Source organism: Procambarus clarkii, chromosome 47 (assembly GCF_040958095.1).
Source record: "Procambarus clarkii isolate CNS0578487 chromosome 47, FALCON_Pclarkii_2.0, whole genome shotgun sequence".
In the NCBI taxonomy this organism is placed as follows: Eukaryota; Metazoa; Arthropoda; class Malacostraca; order Decapoda; family Cambaridae; genus Procambarus; species Procambarus clarkii.
In genome coordinates, this window is record NC_091196.1 from 20,448,236 (window position 1) to 20,471,925 (window position 23,690).

Here is a 23,690-nt window from a genome sequence, read left to right on the forward strand (position 1 = left end):
GGGGTTTCTAGTTCGACTATGGGGGGAGGGAGACCTCGATATTTAGTACTTTGGGGGACTAAATCTGTGCAAACACTACATGCAAATAAAAGGACCCAGTCTATGGAATTCACTCCATAATGAATTAAAAAATTGTCCAACATATGCCTTATTCAAAAGTAAAACCAAAAAGCACCTAATTTCATCCTCATAGTTTCCTACCTTGTGCTTCAAACTCACGTTGAATCATGTACAACGTGAGTTTGTACAATATTAGTATGTAAGACATATATCTTCACCAGTGTAATCTCTTATATTGTAGCTATATGTTGATATAAATTTTGCTACACTGTACCTTTTCATCTTACCTGATATATGCGTGTTAGTGGCTTTGTAAGAATGTAAACACACCAATCTTATGTAATCTCACATACACATTGAACTTTCTTGTAAATATTATTATTAGTGATGGAAATGTCTTCTCACAGACATAATAACATAGGATAAAATCCCACACTTGTGTATATGTAATGTTATTAATTTGGTAGTTGTGACGAGGGTGCAATATATGGCTTTTTAATATCGAAAAAATGCAAAGTCTTGCCAGTCTTCTGGCAGAGTATATACATATATATATATATTAATTTTAATACATTGTATTACAGTTTACAGAAAACACACACACACATGTAATAATCATTGTTCAAAGACCTCATGCAGCTCTTCGGAGGTGGTGTGTGTGTGTGTGCCCATAAGGTACAGCAAGCATTTCCTCTCTGGACCGCAACACTGAGGCGCTGAAACAGGAAACTTGCCGCTCTTGAGTCTCTAGTTTGCCTAATGAGTTCCTCACCCATCTCATATAGGAACTTAAGTGCACATTTACCCCAGGCGCACAGGGGCCTCCTCTCAACCGGGAGGCCACGAACCTGTAACAACGTTCTAGGTCCCTGTACTTATTAGTTTTCTAGGTCTCCCTGAAGGTGGCCGCCCCACCTCCCTCGGCTGTACTGTGAGGTAAATAGGTATCAGCCAATGTAGATGCATACGTGTAGTCCCACACGACCTGTTTACCTTCCTTGCATGACTGCAGAGTGACTCCATCTGGGCGTTTGTGACTGTTGTTAGATCTGCACAACTGAGGTTCCCTTTGTGCTGGATACCCAGCTGTAACTATAAATATATATATACTATATATATATTTATTCATTGCAGACATACCTATAGCTAATTTAATTCTATAGTATAATATGTAATAGCCTTTAGTTACTGCATAAGCTATGCGTTTAATAAATTAATTATACCTGCAGTGAATCTGCCTTATTAAGTGAACCAATACCTGCATAATTAAGTATGTCTGCAGTGAAATCCTAATTCCTATCACTGTATACTATCTACAGGGCACATTACAAATGTGTTCGTACAACCTAACCACGAATGTTCAGCGCAATTTAGATACTTAAAAAGATATTTAAATGAAGAAAGCTACACCGACTGCATGGGTGCATAGCTTACACAGGACAACATGTCAACTTGGGAGAGACACGTCTTGTTAACGAATTTTTGCTAAAACATGATTTTGAGTCAGTGTAATTTAATGGAACTAACTGGAGCGTTCTACACATATATAATTACCTCCTGCTTGTTATGCAACGGGAATGATGCAGCCTCGATTATTTCCACCATAATTATTACTTAACACTTATTTATTCTATCATATATTGCAACTATTTACATATATATATTCTTACTTCCAACTTTCCAGTCGATATTGCTCGGTCGATCTTTAACTGGACGTATTGTAGACCACAATTCTGGTGGCTTTGAACTGATGATATTAAAGGAATATGCGTATATTAATTATCGTGTATGTGACAACACAGTTTAGTTTCCAATAAAGGCCATAGTACGCGAGCCTGATAGTCTCCGTGTAGTAGCAACAATAAACTTGGGTATTAATGGGTGTTATCCGCCTATATGATGCATGATGCCACTAGCCCGGTACAGGCCCACAGAGGACCCATTAGCGACAGCGCGAGACGACCTAATCTCGCCCTTCCGGCAGGGATGCACACGGAATAACAACAATCAATTTCGTTCCATAGTATTTATACATCCATTCTCGCATTTGTCAACGAGGCATCTACGAACAGTTTATGAAATAACACAGGTTTAGGTGAGATTTATCATGATACAATTAAAGAGAAGAGCAAAATAGAGGTTAGGTATTGTGTGTATTTGGTGTGTGGAAGGGCGGGCAGGAGGCGTGGAGCGGAATGGAGGAGGCCCAGCCCGTCAGCTGACTCAACAACCACGCACGTTTTCGCCTCCAACTACCGCACGGTTTCCTCGTCCAAACATTTGACCATGCCTCCAGCAGGAGTCGAAGACGGCAGCCCCGCGGCAAGAGACTGGTTGGTGTTGGTGAGGGCTGTGAGGGTAGAGGTGGTGTGAAGCTGGTGGCCTTGGGGTGGCCGTGGGTGTGGAGGACGAGGCTGGCACGGAACATAAACAAAGATCAGGTGGGGGGAGGCCACAGCTGAGACACTACTACACTTGACGTTTCTACCTCCCATGTTTCGCCTCCTGGCGGGGCTCCCACTCCTACTTTCTCGACACACTCGCTGCCTCACACGTTAAGACTCTGGGCTCCTCGAGATTGTAAATATATAGGTGCTTCAACAAGTGGGGTTAAAAGTTTTCCTGTTGGGGGTCTTACCAATGCCCCTTTCAGACAAAATGAGAGTAGGTTATAGCTTCTAGCACGGGTTAGCCTCTAGAGGCAAGCAACCGCAGCGAACTGTCACGAAAGGAATGGTTTTATAAATTTGTACGTATGATTTTAGACCGCATCGGTTAAAATGAGGACATCGGGAAAAATAAATGAACTGTCGGGTTGCTCCCTTCACTATTTGGAGTGGCGATCGTTCCATTCTGCCCGACCTGATTGGGGACCTGCTGTCGCTTCGTCGTCATTTCTGTCACGGAGACTAGATACCTCAAAGAATCTCTACCGTAAGGACCTCTATGCTCACTACGGCTGTGTCAATGCCATTGAGTTTTCCAGAGAAGGAGATTTGCTTGTATCGGGTAAGCATGATATATTTAAAGTATTTAATTTTTGTGTAATTATTAGATAAGGTTAATTTTATACAATGAGTCAAATGTGACATGATGGCTGTTGTAATCTGTTGGCTAGGTAGATTATATATCCTAGCATTTTGTTGAATTATATAATGTGCAATAATGTTACTATTACTGTTTAAATGTTCTAAGTGTAAATATTCAGTAGGTAAAGCATGACTTAATTGATATTAACTCCAAACCTCTCCTGCATAACTAACATAATCTGTTAAGTGTACATTACTCAGGATTATCAGTGCAAGCCAGACTCCCATCTGCTTGCTTGGGGGAAGCCAGGGCTCCCCTCTCTTGCTTGCTTGGGGCAAGCCAGGGCTCTCTCTCTGATTGCTTGGGGCAAGCCAGGGCTCTCTCTCTGATTGCTTGGGGCAAGCCAGGGCTCTCTCTCTGATTGCTTGGGGCAAGCCAGGGCTCTCTCTCTGATTGCTTGGGGCAAGCCAGGGCTCTCTCTCTGATTGCTTGGGGCAAGCCAGGGCTCTCTCTCTGATTGCTTGGGGCAAGCCAGGGCTCCCCCCTCTGCTTGCTTGAGGCAAGTCAGGGTTCCCCCCCTCTGCTTGCTTGGGGCAAGTCAGGGTTCCCCCCCCCCCTCTGCTTAAGGCAAGTCAGGGAACCCCCCTCTGCTTGCTTGAGGCAAGCCAGGGATCCCCCCTCTGCTTGCTTGAGGCAAGCCAGGGATCCCCCCTCTGCTTGCTTGAGGCAAGCCAGGGATCCCCCCCTCTGCTTGCTTGAGGCAAGCCAGGGATCCCCCCCTCTGCTTGCTTGAGGCAAGCCAGGGATCCTCCCCTCTGCTTGCTTGGGGCAAGCCAGGGATCCCCCCCTCTGCTTGCTTGGGGCAAGCCAGGGATCCCCCCCTCTGCTTGCTTGGGGCAAGCCAGGGATCCCCCCCTCTGCTTGCTTGGGGCAAGCCAGGGATCCCCCCCTCTGCTTGCTTGGGGCAAGCTAGGGATCCCCCCTCTGCTTGCTTGGGGCAAGCTAGGGATCCCCCCTCTGCTTGCTTGGGGCAAGCTAGGGATCCCCCCCTCTGCTTGCTTGGGGCAAGCTAGGGATCCCCCCCTCTGCTTGCTTGGGGCAAGCCAGGGATCCCCCTTCTGCTTCCTTGGGGCAAGCCAGGGATCCCCCCTCTGCTTGCTTGGGGCAAGCCAGGGATCCCCCCTCTGCTTGCTTGGGGCAAGCCAGGGATCCCCCCCTCTGCTTGCTTGGGGCAAGCCAGGGATCCCCCCTCTGATTGTTTGGGGTAAGCCAGGGATTCCCCACTCTGTTTGCTTGGGGTAAGCCAGGGGGGGCCCTCCCTCTGCTTGCTTGGGGCAAGCCAGGGGGGGGCCCTCCCTCTGCTTGCTTGGGGCAAGCCAGGGGGGGCCCTCCCTCTGCTTGCTTGGGGCAAGCCAGGGGGGCCCTCCCTCTGCTTGCTTGGGGTAAGCCAGGGGGGGCCCTCCCTCTGCTTGCTTGGGGTAAGCCAGGGGGGGCCCTCCCTCTGCTTGCTTGGGGTAAGCCAGGGGGGGCCCTCCCTCTGCTTGCTTGGGGTAAGCCAGGGGGGGCCCTCCCTCTGCTTGCTTGGGGTAAGCCAGGGGGGGCCCTCCCTCTGCTTGGGGTAAGCCAGGGGGGGCCCTCCCTCTGCTTGCTTGGGGTAAGCCAGGGACCCCCCCCTTTGCTTGCTTGGGGTAAGCCAGGGACCCCCCCTCTGCTTGCTTGGGGCAAGCCAGGGATCCCCCCTCTGCTTGTTTGGGGTAAGCCAGGGATTCCCCACTTTGTTTGCTTGGGGTAAGCCAGGGGGGACCCTCCCTCTGCTTGCTTGGGGCAAGCCAGGGGGGGGGCCCTCCCTCTGCTTGCTTGGGGCAAGCCAGGGGGGGCCCTCCCTCTGCTTGCTTGGGGCAAGCCAGGGGGGGCCCTCCCTCTGCTTGCTTGGGGTAAGCCAGGGGAGGGCCTCCCTCTGCTTGCTTGGGGCAAGCCAGGGGGGGGCCCTCCCTCTGCTTGCTTGGGGCAAGCCAGGGGGGGCCCTCCCTCTGCTTGCTTGGTGCAAGCCAGGGGGGGGCCCCTCCCTCTGCTTGCTCGGTGCAAGGCAGGGCCACCCCCTCTCTGCTTGTTTGGTGCAAGCCAGGGCCACCCCTCTGCTCGCTCGGTGCAACCCAGGGGCCCCCTCTTTCTGCTCGCTCGGTGCAACCCAGGGGCCCCCTCTTTCTGCTCGCTCGGTGCAACCCAGGGGCCCCCCTCTTTCTGCTTGCTTGGTGGAAGCCAGGCTCCCCCCCTCTCTGCTCAGTGCAAGCCAGGCTCCCCCCCTCTGCTCAGTGCAAGCCAGGCTCCCCCCATCTCTCTCTGCCTACTTGGTGCATGCCAAGGGGCTCCCCCTTCTCACTGCTTACTTGATGCATGCCAGGGGTCCCCTTCTCTCTGCCTGCTTGGTGCAAGCCAGGGGCCTTCTCGCCCTTTCTCTGCCTGCTTGGTGCAAGCCAGGGGCCTTCTCGCCCTTTCTCTGCCTGCTCGGTGCAAGCCAGGGTCCCTCTTTCTCTGCTTGCTTGGTGGAAGCTAGACCCCCCCATCTCTGCTTGCTCAGTGCAAGCAGTGAATGTGTGTGTTTGAGGATGTACGAGTAAATGTGAGAGTGTAAGAATGAGAGAGAGTGTGAAGGGAAAGGGAACCCCTCGGAAGAGAGCCAGACCATTACGACTATACAGTATAGCACTTGGAAGGAATCAGGATAAGGGCTGGGTCAGGAGGAAGGAATAGTGCTCAACCATTTGGACGGTCGGGGGATTTGAATGCTGACCTGTATGAAGCGAGACCACTCTACCATCCAGGATAAATGGTTGGGGTGTTTTCTAGCCATTGGTTGTCTGATGCAATGACTCCTGACCTATCTCCCTATCATACCTGCTTTTAAAGTTATGAATTAAGTTTGCCTCTACAACCTGCTTCTTTAGGTCATTCAGTTTACTCACTACCCTTTCGCTAAAGGAAAACTTTCTAACATCTCTAACACATCAGTCTCCTGCTTCCATCTGTGTCCCCTTGTTCTGTTGGTATTCATTATAAAAATTTCCTCTGGTTTCCACCCTGTCAATCTCTAAGTATTTTATATGTGTGTATCATGTTCCCTCTCTCTCTCTTCTCCTTTCTGATGTCATCAGGTTTAGTTCCTTCAGTCTCTTCGTACCTCATCCTTGTAGTTCTGGGACAAATCTCGTTGCAAACTTCTGCACCTTTTTGAGCTTCCTTTTGTGTTTTAAGATGGGAGCTCCACACTGGGGCAGCATGCTCCAAGACTGGACTCACATAGGTGTGTATGAATGTTCTTGTGTGCAATGAACTCCAGTTTCAGGAGTTCACAGATGCAAGTTCAATCACACACATTGCCACAGTATTTTCTCAGTGGTTTTATGTAATGTTTATATTACTACAGTGTTGAGTAATACAGTATTTTAAATGTTTTACAATTTTGATAAGTAAAACTATATAGTAACATTTATTTTTTTATTATTGCCCATGTAAAATGAATTTCATGATCAGTTTAGAATATGAGTTAAGTGCTTTTGTACACCACTGGGATACGAGTACAGAGGGAAGGAATGGTCAGAACAGTGTCGCTTCATGTAATTCAGCTTTTGATAGAGTCTAAGGGGTTGTGCTCCATCCCTTTGTCTTTGTCCTCATTAACCCAAATTCTCCTGTTCTTATATCCTTTCCATGTACTATATAGCATACTGGCTTAGCACTTTTCATTGATAATTTTTTGCATTCCATTGTATTTTTGTATCAGGTGGCGATGATCGGCGTGTTCTTCTATGGAACGTTGATGGTGCCCTGTCAGGTAATCATCGACCTTCCACAATGAAGGGGGAACACAACAGCAACATTTTCTGCCTTAGTTTTGACTCCAGTAATACAAAGATTTTCTCGGCTGGCAACGATGAACAAGTCATTGTACATGATTTAAAAACGTAAGAAATATTCCATGCTTTCTTTCATAGTAGGGATTGAGTATTTCTAACAGCATTATGATTTTCTCAACAGGTAATTTGTTGTTAAGGCTAGGTGTTTGGAAGAATAAGAGGTGCTCTATATTTTTAAAAATTTTTTGAGTGAAACTTCTCCGAACCTGAATAGATGAAAGACTCGGCATAATGGTATTTAAAAATACTGTACATTATTACATTTTTAATTCTCTCCTGATTAACTGCTATAAGTTCTGTTTTGTGGACATGGTTCCTGTGTGCCATTCCCTGGGTGACTGTCACAGATCGCTGGGAGAGGGCTATGGATCGCTGAAGGTGTTCTCTGGATTCCTTTGGATAATCTGTCAAGATTGGGCCATTTTTAGAAGTAAAGTGGCATCAAAGACTAAACAATTTGATATTTTTTGGCCTGCAATGTTTACATGGATGCCTATAGTCAACTGGTTGGTTTTACAGTGTAGTAAGAAAAGAAGTACAGAAAGATTATTAAATATTTTATCTCCTTTATTCATTTTATGCTTAAAATTGTGATATTTTCAGGGGTGAAACTGTGGATGTGTTCTTGCACCGGGAGGCTGTGTATGGTGTATCTGTGAGCCCAACTCACGACTCTGTGTTTGCTAGTGCTGGCGAGGATGGACAGGTTCTTCTCTATGACATGAGGGAGTCTGCTGCTTCAGGTAATATTTCATTACAGTGTGTGATTTCAGTGTAAAGGAAATTTGGTATCTAAATAAGTAAATTGGCCAAGTCCTTTTCTACATATATTTAAGGAAAGAAGGAAAATTTAAACTTACAGGATTGAAATATAATGAATAGATTTTCTTCCCTTTATGTTGCAAAGGGCAATTAGAAGAGCAGATATAGTTTTAGGATCCCTAAATATAATCTACAGTGTAGGTGCAATTTACCATGAATGTTAGATGTATATGTTGAGATCCCATTATAAATGTGGTATAACAGTTTCCTGGCATCATGTGGTGATGTATTCCTGGAGATGAAATGTTTAACTGAACCTCAAAATATTTGAAGAATCTTGTGGAGAAAAGTAGATACGTTCAAGGAGCGAAGAATACTGTATTAGTTAATAAAAAAATGAATTATAATTTTACTGTTCAGTACATATACAGGTATTACAAGTTTTACTAACAAAATACAACATCCAATTTAATGATGTTTATTATGTACAATTTAAAAGCTTATAACATATAGGTAAAGTCACCGATTCTCATTCACTTGGTTTTCTTGGTCTAAGTAGAGTACAAAATACTATTGGAAAGATTTGTGGTGTCAGTTAAAAAGGGAGAGTGGCATCTATAAAAATACAATCTAGCTTGCTGATACAGTACTTGATGAGCTAATACTCAAAATACTGTACAGGTTTATTTCTTGCTGAAGGTTTGGCTCCTACCAAGGTAAAGTAATTATCAGGTTAAAGGGCTAAGCCATTGTACTTGTATATAATATGTAAAGGATATAAAGACACAGAGCTGGAATATGAGGATGGACATAAGGAAAGGTACCCAACCACCTGGACTATTGTGGGTCGAATGTCGGCCCTGTAGGAGGCATTGCCGTCTCTTCTGACTAGTCTGGAAGGCTCACTCCAAAAGATTGGCTACTTCAGTGATGGGTCTTGGGCATGTAGTTACATCCCTCCTTTTACTATCGTCTTTGATGTCTATCAAAATAGTAAATCCGAATATATGTGCTTACTTTCTCAGATCCTGTGTGTTTGGCTCGTTACCATGACGCCTTCCATGCTGTGCAGTTCCATCCAATAGAATCGATGTTTGTAGTTACTGCAAATTCTCGGGAAGGAGTCTCTTTATGGGATGTACGTAAGCCCAGAATGTAAGTTGAGGATTTGTAAATTATATATATTAAAGATTTTCTGCACTTATTTGCAGTTGTACTTTTAAAATTAAAATATTTTAATAATATAATTTGCCATAAATATATGTAATTAACACTTTCGCGCTCCGTGGAAACTCGCGGTTGACAGGGGGTAGGTAGCCCCTCCGTGCAGGTAAGCGCGCGGTGACACCCAAATGTGTATACTCGTTCCAGTTTTCTCACCTTAATTCTCGCGCTACGTCGCTCGTTTTGGTATCATTGTGTTCGCAATTAAATTCTCTACAGGTGTGTATAAATATAATGTCCAAAAGCCTAGCGTGACTCCCAACAGCAAAGCGTAAAGTCGGCAAAAATGCACAAAATCAGTAACATGTGCATTCTCGTTCCATTTTTTTACCTTAATTCTCGTGCTACGTCGCTCGTTTTGGTATCATTGTGTTCGCAATTAAATTCCCTACAGATGTGTATGAATAAAATGTACAAAAGGCTGGAGTGCCTCCCCGCAGAAAAGCCTAAAGTTACCCGTGAACGAGCACCATTTTGTACATTGCAACCTAATGTTCAACTCGTTCAATTTGATATCAAATTTCGTGCTACGTCGCTCGTTTTGGTATCAAATTATTCGCAATAAAAAGGCGAGTATTTTAAAACTAGTCCCAGAATAATAGAGCAATAACTGGATTTTTAACAAATATTTTAATTCTGGACGCTCATCATCAAAAATTTATTTATATCTTTCCAGTGTTCTGACATAAATATTTGTGTTACATCTTTAATTTTGGTATCAAATTGTTCGCAATAAAACGGCGCGCATTTTAAAACTAGTCCCAAGATAATAGGACAATAAATAGAATTTTAACAATTATTTTAATATTTGGACCATAGGCCTATTTATAATATTTCAAGTGTTTGGACATCAAGTTTCATGTTATATCTTTGATTTTGGTATCAAATAGTGTGCAATCTAAAGGTGCTTATTTTAAAACCACTACCAGATTGATCTGATAAAATTTAAATTTTTAAAAAATATTTTAATGAGTGACTCAGTATTGTGTCGTTGGAACACATTCAGTAGAAAAATGAGTGACGAGATAATCAGTCTGTGGAACCTCAAAGTGTTAAATACTATAAATATAGTAGTAATTTGAATTGAGGGCTTTTTGATATTTCAACTTGATTATCAATAATAAGTCTTGTGTATCGGATAATAAAGCTGTATTTAAAATACTTTTGTTTCAAAATATGTTGACATAAAGAATTTTAAATTTTCATACTGTCTTGGTTTGTTTCTTAATTATTGTATGTATATTGATTATTCATGCTCGAGTTTTGTTGTATATTGCCTTCAAGAGTGGCCATAAACAAGGTTGGGCGACTGAAACCACGCAGAGCCATTTTTAGACCTTGGCTAGAGCTATACTGCATACCATTCTAATACATTTTCTAAACTATAGTTTTTGCCCATAGCTATCATAAAGTTCAAAGAAACTTTGCCTTTCATTATGGGCACTATACCACCACATGTTGATGTATCATATTGCTTATAAGTGACGGGATTTTATATTGACAGACCCGTGTTGAGATATGGGGAAAAGCGATGTGCGCAGTCTTCAATGTGTGCAAGATTTAATAGAACAGGTAGCCAGATTATTGCACTGCGGAGAAGGCTCCCTCCTGTTCTTTATGATACTCATAACTCAAAACCAGTCTGTCAGGTATTATGGATTAAAGTTTGTTCCTATATATTTTTTAACATGCATACTACATTCTACTTTATTTTAGTCAGTACAGTGCTTAGTCTTAAGTGATGAACAAAACTACAATTTTTACATCAAGCAAAATATGTATTTCATGATAGTTTATCAGATTTATCCTTAAAATATTTTAATGAATTTAAAGCATGGTTTTTGTTTTTATTGGAAAATAATAAGATTTGTGTGAATAATTCCATATTATGGGTAATGTTCGTGAAGGGGGGTCTTAAATTTTTTGTAATTTTAATTAATAATACAGTACAGTACTGGTATACTGTATTTTCACAGTACAGTGCTGTAGTTAATTTCGTACAGGAAGGGTATTACAAATGGGAAACAAGATAAATATTTCTAATAAGATAATAGAATGGAACAAAAAGTCTCAAGAACATCTTTTAATTGTTCTTTAAATTGGTTTCTGAATATTTTTTTTTAATGATAAACGAGTAGTGTATGGAATGGAGAGTGGACAAGTGTATTCAGTACCTGTGCTGAGCCCATACTTAAATTTTGTAGAACATTTGTAGAAGAAAGATCGTATAGTATTTATGGATTTGGAGTCCGTGTGTCATACAAGTGATAGAGATCAGTTTGGAAGGATCTGTCTTTGAGGAATGTTTGCATGACCTTTGAGGGGTGAGGAAGTTTTTGTGGTGTCAGTAAGGTTTACCTTCTGAAACCTGGTTGTCTCCTACCCCCCAAGGACTACATTTTTCAACCATATTTGATGCATTTGGTGAAAAAACATGTATAATGTTCGTCCTTTGGAGTCGAAGATGACCTTGATTTGCATATTCATTTATGTAAACATGTACGTACATGTTTATATACAGAGCATGTACATATATAACCCAATTAAAAAAAAAAAAATTGAATATCTAACTCATTCTTCGTAATTTTTGTTTAGCGTATCCAATTACAAATATTAAAAGTCAACTTAAGTACTGTATATACTTTATCTTCTTGCTGATATCCAGAAGGTGTCATTGCTACAGCAGATGTGTGTACCAGGCACTCTTGCCTAATGGGCATATTTAATTGTGTGTTCCACTTTGGCAGTTTGATGCTGAGCATTACTACAACTCTTGCACAATGAAGAGCTGCTGCTTTGCTGGTGACAACGACCAGTTTGTTCTCTCAGGGTCAGATGACTTCAATCTATACATGTGGAAAATCCCAGAAAGCAACAGCACAGGCGAGTGTTAAATATTGTCTTTATTTATTAGGTCTTCATATCTGGTATTATTATTTTTCTCTTGGTGTTAGTACAGTAAGGAATTTTGTGGCAATTGTCTGTGGTATTATAATTCCTAGAAGCACATTTTAGATTGTTTTATTGTAAATATATTTATTCTGCCTTCCCGTTGAAAGTGGGATACTTAATCCTCTTAAATGTTCAAAAAGCTCAATGTTTTTCCATTACTTCATAATATGTTATTTCATGCAGTTATATCTAATATTCATTTTTATATGGATCATGCAGTAGCTATTCTTGAGATGCCTTAATATCTACCATTGTCTTGTCTTGAAAGTGTAATTTCTAACAAAGTTTCAAGTGTGTTGAACATTTGATCATCTCTTTGATACCATCATATTAATTGATTTAATCATTCTTCAGTCATTCAGAAGAATTACTCGTCCTCTGCCTTATTGTTTCTAGATCATCGGTAAAGTTTATGCTGTAACATTACTTATAATAAATCTGTAATCAAAAAGACAAATATTTCTTGTAATAAGTAGTCCTTTTCATATTAACCATTTGAAAAATATAAAATTCTCATGATTATTTATTGCCTGAAGCATACCTGGAGAGGGTTCCAGGAATTGTTCTACTCCCTGATTGGGTCAGGCTTGATTTGTGATAACTATGGTCCAACAGGCTGTTGCCTGGACTGGCTGCAGGCCCACGTATCCACTACTTCCTGGTTGGTCCGGCATTTCTTGCAGGAACCTATCTTAATTTTTGTTTTTTTAAATTTACCTTTGTTTTGGCAGTACAGGATTTCTAATGCTTGTTGGGAGAGTATAGAACAGCTATGGACCTCTGATGTTTAGACAGTGCTTTCTAATTGTGCCTATGGCACCTCTTCTCACTAGTTCTATTCTGCATTCCCTTCTGTATATTTTGCTCTGTTACAGTACTGTATATTGTTATTCTGCCGATTGTTGAATTGTATACTGCAGTCCAAGTTGGGTACAGTTATGTCCCCAGTACACTAACCAGTCAGGATCTTAACACCATTTCACAAAGCATTATTTTGAATTAAAGAAATCTGACAGTCCATTCATACTTTTTAATACTAATTATATATTTTATTCAACAGAACATTTTGTATCCGAGGCTCACATGGTTTTAAAAGGACATCGTTCAATTGTAAATCAAGTTCGGTTCAACCCACAAAACTTCATTATTGCATCCTCTGGAGTAGAAAAAATCATTAAGGTATGTTTTAGTTTTTGTTATGCAACTACAGTAAAACACTTAACACCATGTAAAGTGCAGTACGTGTTTAATGAGGCACTGGTAAGAAAAAGGAAAAAGTAAACAAACTTGCATTTAATACCCTCAATGAGAGTTTTATAAGTAGTAGCCAACATCAGAGAGAAATGATTTAAAACATTTAATAACCGAGGAGTAAATTGGGCACAAGGAATGCAGGAAGACAGGTTTACAATGCTTTAAAACTGCTTTTAAATTTGTTAAGCATATGATCCTTTTCTTTCAACAGCTGTGGAGTGGATTATCCTTGCCTGGATCTAATGGCAGCTTAAAAACAAGCAATTCTGGAAGTTTTATGACTAGAAGAGTCTACACACATGAGGAGTACATTGGACTTGTTATGGAGAGTGGCCAGGTAGTGGGGGTATGTCTTGGCCATATTGAGGATAGAAATGGGACTTTTACATTTGTTTGTACCATGTATTTGTAGCAGCAGCCTTTTTATGTTTATTTATTTTTTATTAACACATTTAGACACATGTGCATTTATGCAGCTGCTCTAGACTACATGAAGGGGAGTACAAAGTGTGTCGAGAACGAGCTCTGTTACGTTATAACTCCCCATTATACAGGGCCATGTGATGAGTAGTCTGCCTTGGCAAACTTTGGATGCATTATAGTGATATAATAAAGAACACAAGAAGGAATAAGGTAGCAATGAGGTACTGTACCTTATTCAGACTACTTATCACATGGCCCTATATGACTAACCATCCTGTGTGACGGGAAATTTTAGCATTACGTACCTAGCTCTTGACACACTGTATTCCCCTTCATGCAGTCTATAGTCTAGGGTAGCTACATAAATGCTTATGTACCTACCTTGATTTTGAACCTAGTAATATGTCTAGGGACAAAGATAGCCACATAAACTTGTTATAGTGACTTCTAATAGCAATACTGTCCTGGAAGAATATGGCTGGTAATAATGACATAGTCTGAAGAAATAGACTAAATTAAGAATGTAGTTGAAGAATCAAAGGTATAACAAAAATAGGATGGTGTAAATAGACTATAAATGAAAGGAATGAAGATAATGAGTAACTGATGAGTTATGAAAAAGTAGTTTGAAAAAAGTTGTAATGAGTTGTTGGTAATGGTGAATGGAATGATATGAATTGTGAAATTTGGTTTAGGATTTTAGCTTAATGGCAAATAACTATTGATAGAGATCACGAATCACAGATAATCTGTGTGGAGTGTAGATTAATATGATTTTGCATTTTAATATTGAAATGCTCTGAATAAACTAGTGATTGGATTGGGTGAGTGTAGGTGAATACAAGAGATAATTAGAATGAACAAATTTATTTAAGGTGTGAAAGAAAAAAGCATCTTTGAATGAAATATTGGTCATAAAAAGTGAAGCTGCAATTCCTAATTCTCATTTGAGGAATTTATATATATACCAAAGAATGGAAGAGGGAAATGAGTTATGAGTAGACGTTCATATTAAATATACTAAGAATGAATGTAGAAGTCACAAGGTGATATATTGATAAAGTATTTGGCATGGAATATGATGTTGCATTTTACGTATAAATTAGGTCAAGATGTGGTAAATACTATATATCAACGTTAAATAGGAAAAAAATATGGTTCATGCATGGAATATGTACAATACACCGCTGATAGTGATCATCAAATATAAGAAGCAGTTTTTGAGAAATAAATATTTTTAAATTCAGTAAAGTATTATATTCTCTATTGGATAATTAAAAGCTTCACTAATATTGTGTTTAAATTTGAGTTTTTATAATATTTTGCAGATTTGGAACCAATTTTCTAATGTATTTTTCCAGATGAAGATTATGATGTACCACTTGTATTTCAGGGAATACAATTTAAGAAATTTTAAGCAAGCCTAATAATTGAAGAGGATTTGAGCAGTAAGGTTCTCTACATTTTCTCTAGATTTCCTCCAACCTTAAATAGGGCAGATAGGGTTCAACACTAATTTCACCACAGATAGTGTGAATGAATGTGCAAGGTTGATGCTATGTAGTGATAAATGTATAAGGTGGATGGGTGTGGAGTGCAAAGTACAGTAGGTGTTAGTGTGGATGAGTTTACATGGTTAATGCCAATGAGGATGAGAGTGCAAATAACTGTTGTGTTTAGTGTTGTTATACTTTAGGTTGGCAGTACAGTATTGTATATTGCTAATCTGTGTTGTAATCTATGTACACTGTACGTGTGTTTGTGATCAAAATATTGTTTTATTCTGCAGGATGTGAATCATGACTATAGCCATGGAAGCACAGATGAGGACCCCCGCATGATGGCCTTCTTTGATTCCTTGGTGCAGAGAGAGGTGGAAGGTTGGACATCGAACACTGACCTTTCTGATGATCTCGATAACGATCCACAACTCTCGGGACAAGATGATGACGACACCGAAACTACAACAACTCAGTCGTCTCTCTCTGTTGTTACATCACAATCTGATGATAATGATTCAGACGATGGTAATAAGTGTATGGTAATTTGTTACTTAAACCTGGGTTGTTTAACTATATAAAAAATTGCAGTTTAAGTTTTAAATATACATTGTTCTCAGTTATTTATTCTGAGGTCGTAAAATATATTGTGCAATATACCATACAGTACTGTAGCATATGCAGACACTTAAAACCTGATGTTTTATTTTAATTTCAGTTTGGGGAATTGCTACAGAGTTCAATACTCAGACTGAAAAGTACTTTCTAATGTGTTTGTGGCTTATTCTTAGGGTACTTTAGTTTCATAAATTATCCCTTGTTCGTGTACCACGTTATTTTTTTCAAAGCGTTATGTGACAAAGAGTGCTGGGAAGATGGGACACCACAAACGTAGCTCTCATCCTGTAAATGCACTTAGGTAATTACATGTTCTAAATAATCTGTGGTCTGCCCTCTACATTCCCCTGAGAATTTTATGTTGTAATCATGCTGTAGAGAATTGGTAGCTTAATGGATTGATTATTAATAATAAGTTTCCTATTATGGTGAATCTATCTTCTAGAACCAAGTGCTGGCCGTGGGCAAGAGAGTTCTGATGACCACCACCAGGGGGCCAGACAAAGGTCAAATCAGCTCTCGAGGAGAAGACCAAATCATCATAATCTTCCCAAGAGTGACGATGATGATGATGATGGTGATGACGAGGGAGATAAAGTGTGTTTTTATTATGGTTTTTTTTTTGCTTGCTTTGCTTGTACACAATGTATTCTTAACCATTCTCTCTTTTACAGTAATGCAACTGTTGTTCCTTTGTCAGATGGTTATCCTCTTTTTATTACTGTACATATCTGTATTAATATGCTGTATTTATTTGATGCAGAGTGTGTGTGCAGTATTTTAAATGTAAATTACATAGAAAAAAGGTGGAGTTAGTAGAAGTAGGTCACAAGCAAATGGAAATGGGATTTACTTATTTAACCTCGTAACTCTAATTTTTTATTAACACTGTGTTCCACTTCTTTATTGTATCCTGTATTAGGTTTTATTGTTAGGATCACATTTTTTCCAATACATTCCCGGTTTGGTGCCTTCTTTTGATAATTACTTACTTACTTACTTTTTCCAATACATTTTGAATTTTGATTCTTAAACAAAGACTGCACTCTCTCAACCTATAAATTATGCAAAAACTTGTTAATCCTATAGACAGTGGATATCATCAATTGTTGATTTACAGAGTAATGTGGTTACTGTATCATCATATGAAGATTTACAAAATTATTGTCTGGGTTTTACATGTATGATGCAAATATGGATATAAAAGCTCTCTGTGGTTGTAAATAAAGAAAAAAAAAGTGATAAAACAATCGGTGAAACATCGGAGAATAAATTGGTGACATCTGTACAATCAAGCACCAGGCATTGACAAGTGCCAGATGCAGACTTGCCGAGCGCCTCCCCACAATGAAATGATAAATATTCACATATTTTTATGTTTTACTTATATTCTACATACAAATTAATAATTCTGTAATGAAATTATTTTTTTTTTTTATGCATAGGCAGGTATGGCCATTTGTCCATAGCTGCTGTCTAAGGTTAAATAATTCTAATAAAGAGAGCTCAAGGGGGGGGGGTTTGAATAATAAACTTTCACCATCAAAGGACCACATCAAAGGGAGTTGTCAGAGGAGCTTGAATTACACTTGCAAACTTCTAAATTTATGATCTTTAAACTGATTTGGTAATACAAAAGGAATCATTCATGACATTCATAAACTAAAATGAACTATGAAACAGTTGGTGTCCAGATCGAAAAAAAATATCTGTATATATATACTGAATATGATAAAAAATATATGTATATATACTGTTAATACATATATTAACATATTGTATAAAGCTAAGATTTATTTGTAAATTTCAGATCTCTGGGGGAAGCGAGTGGATTATGCGTTTGATTGCCAAAAAGAGAGCTAAACTTAGGATTGCTAAGCGAGCCAGAAGAAAACGCAAGCATCTCAGGAGACATCGAATGAAAGCCCAGCATTTTCTTCGCTCCTTTGCAACAAGCAGGAGGCGGTTTGTAGTCATTAATGCTGTACTATACCTGGATGCTCTATAACTCTATACATGGCAAAAAATAATATTTAAAGTCAAAATTAGGAAAAGCTGGAGATTGGGTATGCTATAAATTACTGTAATGATATTCAGCTAATGATTTGAGTAAGTAGTGAGATTTCTATGCAAGTTAGAAGTGGCCATCTCAATGATTTAAAACTTAAGGGCACTAAAGATACAGAAGATGCAGTTAAATTACTTACTACTAACACCAAGAATGAGAGTTGCCAGGAGGGTGGCCTTCCCCCTCAAAAATGGACCAAGACCCTCTTTGCGAACTTCTTCCAGACCTGAACAGAATTTTCTTAAAGGTCTCACTTTCCTTTGTAAACCTTTTATATGAGGGTAATGCTTCAAAACTGTCCAAGCAGCCAATCAGTAATGCAGTATTACGGTCTACCACTTTCCTGGTGACACTCGTGTAATAGAATTCTGAATGAAGGAATGTAGTTGTATTCTTGAGAACACACAGCTTTATTTCATCAACTAATTTGAGTATTTACCATTATCTATTGGGATTCCTCTGCCTGTTCTAAGTGGACCCATCTACCATGGTTGATCATGGTTAGGGATGCCATCTTGCCATTTTCCCTGTTGTCCATTGAATTGGTTTCCTCGGGTGCATTCAGGTAGTCACGCCTTAAGCCTATTAGGTGGTTGTGGGGTTGAATGCTATATATTTTTGCGGTGCTTGATCCCAAGTCTCTAAGGAGTGATGTCTGTTTCCTTTCTTATACTCTCTGGATGTCCAGTGTTGTGGTTTACCTTGTGGTTTCCAGTTTTCTTTGACTCATTTTTTGACTTTTCTGACTGTATAGTGTGTTTCACTCCCTTTGAGTTTTAGGATTGGCTACATCAGTGTCAGTGTTTTATTGAACGTGTCCTCTGACTTTTCTCTGGGCTGCCTGAAGGTTCTTAGAGATATTTTGCTCTTTAGTGTTACAAGATTGCCTTGCTCCATTTCCTCTATTTAGTCTTTTGGGAGGAGGGGGGGATCAGACCTTCTCATTGGTCTTATAAGGAAGTCCTGCGGCATCTACCATTTTCTTGATCTTGGTTCTTGAGTGTATTTAAATTAGTCTACTTGGGGTCATCCTGGGCTTGGATCGAGTTCCAGTGCTTCCTTTTTTCCAGCGCTTCCTTTTTCCAGCTTACAGTACGGTATGTTACTGTAAGTTGGAAAAGTAACTTTTCCAACTTAATAAGCATTTGGCAAAGATTCCCCATTGCTCTGGAGTGTGTGGAGGTCATCCTGGCCTGGGTGTTGCTTGGTCATATCTTAGTAAGAGCAGGACATTGCCTCGGGGAAGGAATTGAGTAGCCTCGATTCCTCCCCGAGTGCCTTGGGGAAGAACATAAGTTGTGCAGTTACAAAGCTTTACTTTTGTTGCAGCCTTGCATACATTGCCATAAAATGAGAGGGGATTTTGCTGAAGATCCAACTTCTCTATTTTTTCCATTAAAGACTAAGGGCATTCTTATCCCATAAAAAGTGGGGAAGTAGGTAATAAGGATGAAGAAGGCTATGCATAATTTATTCAATGTATTTTTCAGGTATTTGTATCGCCCAGAGGGCCAAAATTCTACTGAAGACCGTCAAGTTCGAGGAGAACTACCAGGACTCCAAAGCGCCATGGAAGACAATGCAGGGTCAGTAAGACGACGCACATCATTCCGCAGAAGATACATGGCTCCTTATACTATAATGGTGGTCCAAAATACTGAACCAGATTCTGAACCGGATTCAGATGATCAAGATGATGGTAATGGTAGTGAGACAGAAGAAGAGGCTCAGACTGTGGAGCAACCATTTAGAGAAAATAGTGGTGAAGTGGAGAATGGAAAACGTTTGATGTGGTCTTCTGATAGTGAATCCAGTACTGATGATGGTGTTTTACCTACAAAGAGGAAACGAACTAATTTGAGTAACAGTGATACCGATGAGGAAGAATCGCAAGAGACAAAAAATGGACACATTATATCAGAAATAGTCGATTCTAATTCTAGTGATTCAGACATAATTGATGTGATAACACAAGACCCAGGGAGAAACTTTAATAGTGAAGACACTAGTAATAGATCTAATTGTATTCCTGACATTTTGAATGATACCACCTTATCAGAAAAAAGCTTTGGTGATAGCAATGGTGTAAGTGACATTGGTAATGAGTTAAACATAAGTAGTGCAGTTAGTGATGCAATTCCAATTAGCAGTATTTCAACTGACGATAACGGATCTCTCTTATTTGATACGGATCACGGGTCGCTTGTTTCTGGCTTGGATCTTCCAAATAGTTTGGACTTGGCTTCTGCAGCAACCTCTAACAAAAAGATTATGCAGAATGGATCAAACCAAGCTTCTAATGGAACACCATCTGTAAGCACTCCAGAGAGTGGGATTTTGATTGTTCCTTCAAGTACAGTGAAAAGTGAAGATGAAAATAGAACTGGAAATGATATTGAGGGGAGCATAAGCATTAATGGAACTGAAAATACCAGAGCAAGTGGTGAACAGTCTTTTGCGTTCAAAAAACGTGTGTCTGCTTGTAATCTTAGAAATTACAGAAGACATAACGAGGAAGATCTTTGAGAGTAGTAATTATTTGCCAATTATAAGATTTTTCCCGATTGATTTATTTCTAGAATGTCTTTGCTAATGTAAGAAATCTGATTTTTATGTTATTTTGCTTTTTAGATATATATTGGAATTAAAAATTCATATAATTATACATATAATAAATATAGTTTAGGCCAATGGGCACTGTGTGATATGTGTTCTGGATTTTGTAATTATATTTGAATTTAGATTACTTGTGTTTTGTATAAATTTTCTATTTCCTTACCAAAGAAGTGTTTTTGTTTGCAGTCTAATATTAGGTTCTTTAAAGAGCTGACAGAAAGCGCTATATCTACTTCCTTTTGTCATGTAGCAGCGTGCCACAGCTAGAATAATACTGTAATTGGAATAGGATGGCTACAAGATCGCTAACTGAAGGTAAATTACTGTATGTATGTATATATGTAATGTAGTGTGTGTGTGTGTGTGTGTGTGTGTATGTGTAAATATTCATGTGCATAATTTTGTCTTTCACATTGGTCCAGTTATGATTGGTTTGTCTTGTATTTTTGGTGGTCCAAGCTCTCGCAAGTCAAGCCTGGCCTTGGGCCGGGCTTGGGGAGTAGAAGATCTCCCAGAACCCCCATCAAGCACTTATCAAGCAGGTTAAGGTTTCGAGAGTCTCGGCCCACTTTGTGTCGGTATAAGTTGCTGCCCCTCCAGTTATTTTCTGCTCTGAATTAATCTTGGCAATATTGTTACTTTTGTTTCCTCTTTACTTCTGAAAGTTTATCACTGGATTGTGGTATAGGATGAAACCCTCAAGTGGGTTTGAAGTTAATAGGCTGTGTTTGAATAGTTTGCTATATGGTGTTTTTAAGTGGATTTTTTCCCTATACAGTACAGTATTTGATTCTGTAATCGGTAAAGGTAGCATTTAGTAATTAATCAGCCCAACATGCCCTTTTCCAAGCTTTGAGACTATGTGGTGAACCTTGCTCTTTTATTTTCCATTCTTTACAAATGATATAAACTTATTTTGTGCTTATGTTTTGTAATGCATCGGCTAGAACAGTTTGTATTTTTATCTTTTGGATGTGTGTGCAATTTGAGTGTTGTACATCATTAGGAAGTGGCATATTGCAGGTTTCTTATGTAGATTGCCTTCAGCCATGAAGGTGCAGTAGTGGTTCTTCAGATCTTGACTAACCTGTACTATAAGCACTTACATGTTGTCTGGCCAAGCTATTACTGAGTAACATTTAAATTCATAATGCATTCATTTGACCATTACTAAACTTCAGCTTATTTCTTTCTTATGCATAGAGTGGAGAGTTATACAATATATATATTTATAAATTGGTTTATATTGTAGTTTAATTTGGAAGTGGAGAGGGAGGGAGGGAGGTTGAAGACTGGTGTGATCGGTATCAATTGTTATGTCTTAAGAATATGCCAATAAAGTATGATGATGAAAATATATTGCACATGAAAGAGGAAAGAGTAAATGGAAACCAGAGTGCTGTGATGAATAATTTTATTTTACAGAGTTATGTTTCAAGTCTTGTTTCATTTTGTCTCTGTGTGCCTATTTTACCTATTCTATCTTATTTGCTAATATAATAGATTTGTCCATTAACCGAGTCCTTATGTTTGGGTCATTTATACAAAAATCATTAAATAACCTTAATAAAATGAAATAAAGTCTGTTGACATTTTTATAGTTGTTAATTTTCCTTCTCATGGTTGTTTTCAACAAATGCTATTGTAGATCTCTTCTGCTATGGAGCCATGGCTTTCCTCTTTACTGCTATGAAATGATTGTTTGGTGATTAGGTATTATTAATGCTTAAAAAAGAAATACTTTATTTTTTGCGCTATGTGCTGATCTTAGAATTCCATAGTCAAATATTAAAGTTAAGTCTTATCCCTGTTGGAGGTATATTTTGCTTCGATGTACACTCATCATAATGGACCACTGTGAAAGAAATGGAGATATAAATTACTTAAATTTCTCTGTGTGAAAGGCCAGTCATGGTAATTCTTCCTGCAGCTCATTCTTAAGTGTGAAAGAGTTGACTGGCTGGTGCAAAGAGGCTGTAGCATCTTCAAGATTGCTCAAACTCTGGGATGTATGGGTTGGTATGGTGTAACTGCTATTTAATTTGTAGTTGTGCTTTCAAGAGGTTAAATCAGCTTAATGGTATCTAATTAAAATTTATACAACTTGAATACTATTGTATGAGGCAAATTCTTTAATTAATATACAAGTGAGTAAGATAGAGAGAGATTATAGGATAAGAGTTATGCTCTTGGTGTCCCATTTCCTTACCATTTTTTTGCCATACTGTATGACACTCAAAGTGCTGATGGTTTTGGCATCCACAATTAACCACTTAAATTTTTCATACTGTCCACAACACAAACATTTTTCTTCAAGATTGAGTCTTTGGTCATTTGTGACCAAATGGATTTCTGGATGTAAAATGGCACTAGTGTTGCAGGATTTAAAAACCCCTCCTTGTCAACTTTGTCAATTCCTGTTATGATTTTGTGGGTGTGCGTGCGCAGTGTATGTAATTACCTAATTATGTACCTAAGTGTAGTTACAGGATGAGAGCTATGCTCATGGTGTGTGTGTGTATGATGTATGTGTATAATATGTCTAATGTAAGGAAATGCCACGGTAAGTCAACTTAAAGTAATGGACGACAATTTAACATATAAGAACTTTGTAAAATATAAGTCACAAAGGGCTAGGGCTGATAAAGTAGCATCATAGGGGAAGGTGAAGAAGACGAGATTGTGTATTACAATATATATATTTATAAAGTAAGAATTAGATGGGAGATAATGTTGAATTTTCATGAATTCTGTCCTTTGGTGTTGTACGAGTTCAGTGGTTGCAGAATATGCTGTCATCTAAAGTTTTTTTTTTTTTATAATGATGATTTTAGTATTCTTGAAGTTTGTCTAGTTTTTCTCCTGGTTCCTATGCATGATGTAAGTATTGATGCTAGGCACCAATACTTGCCTAGCATCAGTACTTGCTGGGCACCTTAACTTCACAGACCTCACACCTTCCCAAATTAGCTTATTTATTAGTATTAACCTTACCTTGAGGTTACCTTGAGGTGGTTTCGGGGCTTAGCGTTCCCGTGGCCCGGTCGTCGACCAGGCCTCCTTGTTGCTGGCCTGGTCAATCGGGCTGTTGGATGTGGCTAAATAAATAATATTAATTGGAAAGCAATTTGGAAATAAATATTTGAAAATAATGAATATCACTAGGCACTGCATACTAGGCCAAATAGTGCAGTACTAGCTATTAGGGACCAACCTGACCCCCCAGCCTCCTACCCCATCTCACACACACACACATATATCCATACATAT

At 39.4% G+C, this 23,690-nt stretch overlaps 1 protein-coding gene across 2 annotated transcripts; it reads left to right on the forward strand.

Moving 5' to 3' along the window:
• Window positions 1-2,209: 2,209 nt before the first annotated feature.
• LOC123762967 (dentin sialophosphoprotein) lies at window positions 2,210-22,016 on the forward strand. 2 transcript variants are annotated; one of them, XM_069302061.1, is made up of 12 exons: window positions 2,210-3,069; window positions 6,872-7,052; window positions 7,608-7,747; window positions 8,792-8,921; window positions 10,495-10,639; window positions 11,738-11,873; window positions 13,003-13,121; window positions 13,408-13,542; window positions 15,409-15,646; window positions 16,182-16,333; window positions 17,547-17,701; window positions 19,295-22,016. In XM_069302061.1, exons 1-12 carry the CDS (start codon window positions 2,841-2,843, stop codon window positions 20,328-20,330), a joined length of 2,796 nt encoding a protein of 931 aa, XP_069158162.1. In that variant the 5' UTR covers window positions 2,210-2,840; the 3' UTR covers window positions 20,331-22,016. The 2 variants fall into 2 exon arrangements, with proteins under 2 accessions (XP_069158162.1, XP_045605789.1); XM_045749833.2 differs by having other exon boundaries at window positions 13,408-13,533.
• The last annotated feature ends 1,674 nt before the right edge of the window (window positions 22,017-23,690 follow it).